The sequence below is a fragment of the Phyllostomus hastatus genome, unplaced genomic scaffold (assembly GCF_019186645.2).
Source record: "Phyllostomus hastatus isolate PE091 unplaced genomic scaffold, TTU_PhHast_1.1 phas_scaffold_142, whole genome shotgun sequence".
Lineage (NCBI taxonomy): Eukaryota > Metazoa > Chordata > Mammalia > Chiroptera > Phyllostomidae > Phyllostomus > Phyllostomus hastatus.
The window spans coordinates 1,209,231-1,216,908 of NW_025334010.1; the positions used below are offsets into that span (position 1 = coordinate 1,209,231).

At 43.5% G+C, this 7,678-nt stretch overlaps 1 protein-coding gene across 1 annotated transcript; it reads left to right on the forward strand.

Annotated features, from left to right (window-relative positions):
* Positions 1–5,273: 5,273 nt before the first annotated feature.
* LOC123830987 (olfactory receptor 13-like) lies at positions 5,274–6,795 on the forward strand. The gene is made up of 2 exons (XM_045857611.1): positions 5,274–5,282; positions 5,860–6,795. Exon 2 carries the CDS (start codon positions 5,863–5,865, stop codon positions 6,793–6,795), a length of 933 nt encoding a protein of 310 aa, XP_045713567.1. The 5' UTR covers positions 5,274–5,282; positions 5,860–5,862.
* Positions 6,796–7,678: the final 883 nt, after the last annotated feature.

Here is a 7,678-nt window from a genome sequence, read left to right on the forward strand (position 1 = left end):
ATTCCTGTGAAACCTCCTTTGTTTAGAATGCTCTCAGTTGAATGAGAAGGGTCCAAGGAGGAAGTTAGTTTGTTCATTAAAAATCTTACAGCTCTTTGACCCTTACTCAAAATAGACCCGCAGAGTTCCTTGTTATCTATTGTTTCTTACTTCCTCGTAATGAGTTGTGTGCTTTACCTGAATTATTATGCAAAATGAGCCCAATAAAAGCAGGTTTGGACTGTAAATCGGCGTGCTCCCCACTAGAGGGGGTGGCCATTCCCTCCCTACTTCTCCACAGAAACTAGTCTGTCTTTGGGCAAGTTTTTTCTGGCGTTTTGTCGAGCCCTCCGCAGCGTTCCGTGATCACTGCTGGCCATTGACCCACGCATCAAAATAGGTTGACTTCTTTTACTTTACCTCCTTGGTGTGAGAGCGTACCTCACTGTTTACAACCTTGGGGGCAAACTGCTGAGCCAGTAGCTGGCAAAGGGCAGAGCTGGGCACTGGGTCTCAGAGAAACAGTTTGAGCTGCATATAGTCCCCAGGAACTTTTGAGTGTTGAGCTGTGAATGATGTAGATGTACAGACTGTTTACATGTTCTCCAGTGTCTTTCACCAGCACTCTCACCCTGGTTAGTCCAGGTCTGTGTCATTTCCCCCATGAGAATGCATATCCTGACACAGGACATTTTATCAGACTCTGTAGGTGACTAGTAGAGTGTAGGTGGCTCCCCTCCCTTGGAGGCAGATTGACTTTCACTCATTCCTTCTACTTTTCCAACACAGTGGTCGGGGATGGGTCCCACAGACTTTAGGTGGCCTCTGAGGGTGTTACCATAAAGCGTACCTTCTAACCGGCTTTGAGGTCAGTGTGGCCACTTGCTTCCAGAGTCTTTCTCCATCTCACACTGAGAGTGCACAGGGGACTTGATCAGAAGAGTAAGTGTGTGCCCTTCACTTGGGGAGTAGTGATTACTCAGTAGCACTCTTTTTTTTTCTCCTCTGAAATTACCTTTGATATGAAAGTTGTAAACAAAATTTTAACACAATGATAAATTGGTCAAATTATTTCACATTAACTGAATGAGCTGTTTATACAGTCATTAAAAGGATAGAGAGATTTTACAGATATATAGGAAAGAATTATTATAAGATTTAAAGAAAAAATGTGAACCAATAATTTCAAATGTTATGTAACTGCAGTTATGGTACATATATATGCAGTAAATAGTGAAATCTATGACATATAGTAGCATAGTATCGGTTGTAGAGTAGTAGGATGATGAATGTTTACAACTTTTAAAAAATAAGTTTCAGGATATCGGAAGGTTTGGAGATGTCAGATCACTGGTTAGAAATAATCTAACGAGTACTATCTTGTACACCATCTAAACTTAAATTAAGATATACATGAAAATTTAATAAATGGAAACAAATTTAGCTACTGAAGTTCATAACATGTAAAAAATCTCTTAAATTTTATCTCTGCCTTGATTTTAAATACTATAGTGTAAGAGATCATTTTAAAAAGCCACCCAACTCTTACTTACCTGCTGTGGGCAGCAGAGCTCACTGAATATGAAGAGAAGATGGGCTCTTATCATAACAGCTAATGTGTTTGTCAGTCCCTCACCCAGTGCTGTGCGCTACACATCGATAGCACCTAACACACAACATCTCCTCCAGCCATCTTAACCAGTCCATGCAGAACGTCCCATTGTCAGTCTGTTTTATGCGTGCACATACCAGAAAGTAGCAAATGTCTGACTTTTACTGAGTTGCTGTCACTGCCCAGCCCTCCTTCCCTCTGGTCGTCAACCCTTATGGAGCAGCACAGGTCTCCTCTGCCCCTGTGCACTGTCAGTGTGACGCAGACTGGACCTTAGAGGGAGGGTCTGGGGCTCACAGGGCTGCCTGTGACTAGCTGGCACGTTCGCTTCAAGGTAAGGAATCAGCAAACCTCTCTGTGCATCACATCTGAATCTCATCTTCCAGTTAGTGTTTTCAAAGTAATTCTTGTGTCTGTCCCTGAATGAACTCTCAGTCTGAGTGATGTGGAGGTTGTTCTTTATTGATAAACTTGAGACCCCAGCATCTGGTATCCAGCTTACAACTTTTCTTAACCACATTGGGACATTTGGACTATTGATTTTTATGTTTAATCCTCACCCAGGGACATGCTTCTGGAATTTTTAGAGAGAGGGGATGGGAGAGAGGGAGGCAGAGAAACATAAATGTGAGAAACATCTTTGGTTTCCTCCTGTATGTGTGCCCAATGGAAGCAAACTCTCAACCTAGGTATATATGGGGCCTGAACAGGAACGGAACCAGGGAACTCTCTGTTTATAGGACAATCCTTCAACCTACTGAGCCAACCAGGCAGGAAGGATTATTGATTTTAGTGGCTTCCAATTGCTTGTGTTGTGTAGGCAGGGAGCTCTAAAGCAGACTGGGAGCCTGGAGCAGGGAACAGGACCTTGCTCCTTCCTGTCTGCCCACCACTCTTCTCAGCCTTGCCCCAACAGCTCTTGGCAGTGGCAGCAAAGCCCCTCTGCCCAGCCTTAGTCACTCGGGGTCCCATAGGAAGCCTTATCATTCCCTGCTGGGGCCACAGTGCTGCTGGGGAGCCCTACTCCTCACAGGGTTAAGTCTGAACCCCAACTCCTCTGATCTGGATTCTAATCACCCAACCTATGCTGAGTGCCCTTGAACCCTGGGGATGGCAGCTTCACACAGTTCTGCTTGTTCATCTGAGAGCTCTGTGTTTCCTGTTGTAGTTCCCCAGTATCCTTGTAACCATTGTGTTGTATGAAAGTCTATGTACCATCGAACCACACCAGCAGAGTTTCTGTTCCCTGTTGGATTCCCATCTGATTCAAAGAGAAAAAATACACAGGATACATGTGCCAGTCAGGTGTGAGAGAAAACTCAGCCAAGACTGAGGATAGGAACAACCTTTGATGGACAGCTGCCCCATGTATCACCTACTCTGTTTGGAGGGTTAGTAGGTAGGAAAATTGAGTTCTTGAGCCATGGTGAATGCAAGGTGTGGTCATTGTAATGTGTGAAGGAGTCCCAGAAATCATTCCAGAGCTCCTAAGTGCATGAACATGAACCCTGCAGTGAGTGAAAGTATCATCAACGCACCATCTTGCCACAAGAGTCCCTGTGGAGAACAGCAGAGATGAGTCCCTGTGGGGCCCCTTTCCCCTGGACGGGAGCTGATGGCAGTGTGCCTGGCGGGTCCTTCTCCCTCCCTGCACCAAACACTCAGCAGTATATTGAGAGGTGGTGGAGCTGAGCAGAGATAAATCATCTCTTCTTGTGTGAGCACCTTTTCTCCTGAGAGATCCTTATGAGATGGCAATTTCCACACTAACTCACAGATACTATTCTCTTTATTAGTGTGTTTTTGCTCAACCCAAGTCACATTCAGCTGGGTCTCCTTTTTAGCTCCAAGTCTGCGGTAAGTTTCGTGTGTCGTCCAGTCTTTGTTCACTATGCTCTTTCAGACAGGCTGTGATGAAGAATCACAGGACAGAAGGGAATTGTTGTCTCTCCGTGCCAGGTGTTTGCTAATTATACATGTAGCTAATAGGATCATTTAAGTCACCATCTCGTTTAGAGATACCTAATGTGGATCATTTACTTTGATACGTTTAGTGTAAAATTCCTTGTTTAAATGATAAGATACGTTAGCTGTTTGAGAGATTTGCTTCAAAGTGTTTCCATTGTCCCATGAAATTCAGTCATGTTTTCATAAAATGGACCAAACTGACCACAAAATAAGTTTGTTACAGAAAAACGTCCTGAAGATTTTATTTCTGAAAGTGAACTTACACTTGGCAAATTGTTTGAATGTGAGAATTATCATCTTTTGAGTCTTTTTAAGAAACTTGTCACTCCAGGTAGGTTCTGTAAACCAGCAGATAGGAATTGTCTTCTATGTCTCAGCCAAGACGTGTGGACGAACATGGAATATGTTTAGCAAATATTTGTGGATTTTTGTTTTGTGTGTTAGCTCCGTGCAGCAGATAGGAGGAAGATGAGACGACAGTCACTGGTCCTTCTGCTTTAGTTTATTGTGTCCTTCATCATAGGACATTTTAGAGATAGCACTGCTGTCTTCATTCACTCCAAAGTGGCAACAAAGCTGAAACAAAAACGGCTAACACTTTTCTGTACATTTAGGGCCCGTGAGTCCTATAGTTAGAAGAGACCTGAGCATTTTTCTTGCTCAACTTCTCCCATAACATGGGCATCCAAATCTCTGAGCTAAAACATTCACTGACATAAAGTTCAGTCCTTCTACAACAACCAGTTTTCTTCACCAAGGTGGTTCCAACTGTTACGGCCTTATTTCTTAGACTGAGATAAAATCACTCCCAGTGTTTCTGCTGTGAACTCTGATTCTTCCTTTGAAGCAGGGTGAAACCTTCACACTTTTGCTTATTAAACCTTGCAAATATTAACTTATGAGGAAATTGGAATGGAGAATAGATATATGACTGCAATTATGGGTTTTTGTCAGATTCTTATTCTCGTGAAATTCAGATGGATGCTGGACTGAAGAAGGACATGGAGTCGGAGAGACAAGGAAACAGAAGCAGGGGTTTAATTGTTACAAGTCAAACCTCAGAATTCCCTCCCTGATGCAAGTTGTTTTCTAAAGATGGGTAAACCACAGAAAAAAAAAGATTTGTGATGAATAATGTTTTCATGTTAGAATTAATCTGTAAAATATGTTAAAGGTTCTAAGGACATGAGTATATAAGTAGAGCTTTAGCTGTAGCTTTGGATATTGATCAGTAGTTTTACATCCCAGGCCACGACCCATCAAGAGATATTCCAACCATCATTTTACTAGTGAAGTGGAGTAGAAAATAGCAACTAGTCTTCCACATAATAAGGATTCAAGTGCATGTGTACACATATGTGTGTATGTAAATATATATATCATACATTCTCCACACACACAGGCATAGAATATAAATGTTCATATAGGGATAAAAATATAACAAGGATTCTATTCACATGATATGCACATATATGCACAAGATAATAGCATCATATGCATATATATGCACATAAGGATACAAGTGCATGTGTGTGAATATGTGTGGGTGTGTAACTATATACATAACATGGACTTTACCACACACACAGGAATGGAATATAAATATTCGTAAGGGATAAGTGTGCGATGGGTAATATCCCATTATGAAACAGCATGATCAGAGCAGAATGTCTGTGGGTACAAAAGTGAAAAGACAAAGTTCTCTCCCCTGAATCCAGCTCAAGTTGTGGCAGTCTGCCTGCCATGCTGTCAACTTAATTCAAGACTGTACAGCCAGTAAAAATTACAAGGCTAACACATAAGGCATCTAATGAAAGCGCAAATCTGTGAGATCCCCTCATAGGAGGATCTCCCACAGGCTCCCGGTCCTCCTTCCCACCCTCACGTGTGGGTGCAGACCCAGGCCCACAGTCCCTCCCCACGGTGGCTGTGTGTGCACTGCGGGTTGGGACTTCTCTCAGAGAAGCCTCCAGAGCAGTTGTGTGACTGAAACAGTGTCCACTGTTAGGGAGGGTGTAGGTATGTTAACGTGTTAGGAACTGTGGTGGAAGTTTGGAAAGAAAGGTAAGATTTACTGAACACTGTAATAGAACACTGGCATTTAATTATCAAGCTGAAACAATTCTTTCTGTGTCATTTGCAGTGAACAGTATTCACTTAGTAAGTGAAGAAAAGGAGAGTGATATCACTGATGATGTTTTCTGAGGGAAGAAAGGATGACACACACACATGTCTACCATGATAAATTTGTCCCTCAGGCACTCAGACCTGGTGAGCTCTCTCCCTTGTTCTTTCCCAAGAAAATGGGGGCCAACCAGACTTCTGTCACAGAGTTCCTCCTAGTGGGTATCCCAGTCAGCCCAAGGATACAGGTGCTCCTGTTTGGGCTCTTCTCCGTGTTCTATGCCTTCACCCTGCTGGGCAATGGGGTCATCCTGGGGCTCATCTCACTGGACTCCCGACTGCACACCCCCATGTACTTCTTCCTCTCCCAGCTGGCCACTGTCGACATAGCCTATGCCTGCAACACAGTGCCCCAGATGCTGGTCAACCTCCTGAGCCCAGCCCAGCCCATGTCATTTGCCGGCTGCATGATGCAGACCTTTCTCTTCTTGACTTGTGGTCGGACTGAATGTCTTCTCCTGATGGTGATGTCCTATGATCGGTACGTGGCCATCTGCCTGCCCCTTCAATATTCTACGCTCATGAACTGGAAAGTCTGTGACACCCTGGTAATGGCTTCCTGGGCTTCAGGAGTCCTCATGACCCTAATAGATATGGTGTTACTCTTACCATTGCCCTTCTGTGGTCCCCAGAAAGTGAACCACTTTTTCTGTGAAATTATAGCCATTCTCAAACTGGCCTGTGCAGATACACACCTTAACGAAGTTGTGATTGTGACAGGAGGAGTGTTTATGCTGTTGGGACCAGTGTCCGCTATTGTGGTCTCCTATGGTCACATTCTACGTGCAATCCTGAAGATCCAGTCAGCAGAGGGGCGCTGGAAAGCTTTCTCCACCTGCTCCTCCCACCTCTGTGTGGTGGGGCTCTTTTATGGCACAGCCATTATCATGTATGTTGGACCCCAACATGGGGACTCCCAGGAGCAGAAGAAATACCTCCTCCTGTTTCACAGCCTTTTCAATCCCATGCTGAATCCCCTGATCTACAGTCTGAGGAACAGAGAAGTCAACGCTGCTCTGAGAAGGAGGTTGGAAAAGGGAAGACCTTCGTGAGAACCTGACTGATAAAAATAACTGAGCAAGAAGAGACCCAATGTGTTACCTCACCTGACATGTGCCCAGGATACAGAGATGTGCTCTATGCCTAGGGCATCCTTTTCATGTTCATGAACTTGTCCTGTGACTACCACCCGAGAAAGCCCATCCTGCTCCCTTCCCCCGAGGATGCTGCACAAGGAAATGAACCCCTCTTTCCACTCTCTGCTTGGTGCACGCACTTGTAATATGGTTGTGAGGGATATTCTGAATAAGATGAAATAAATTTATTTCATTATCAAAGGCAAAATTGTATTGAGGAAAACAAGGTATTGGCAGAATATTTAAAACAAAGGAGTTGAGACTGATTACATAGCAATTATTGAAATGTTTTAAGTTAAACAACACTCATCTTGAAAAAATTGGTCTACATTTAAAATATTTGGTTGTTTTCCTGCATATTTCTTGGACACTGATGTTTTCTGAGGCATCAACAACTTACGTTAGGAAGAGCATGAGCCAGGACTTCAAGGGGAAGAGCATTAAGGGTGTCACTCTGATGGAGCTAACAACGAGAAGAGAACCCTGAAGGGTGTCAGGCTGAAACACACAGACACATTGGAACTTTGTCAGCTGCTGTGTTTCTCTCCCTTTGCAGTGTAGGTGGGGATCTGGGATGGTGGAGACAAGAGGAAGAAGGCAGAATGGATGTAGCTGAGAGTCCTGGGAAGAATTACACATTTTCTGTCATTGTTTCAGTCACTTGACTCCTATGGGGAAATGACCAAAACTTAGAACATTCTTACAAAAAAGAACAGACTGTGTAATTGCTGTGATGAATGTTTGACCAATGATATGCGGCTATAAATTATCAGTAATAATGTGCTTTTTAAAGTAAGAG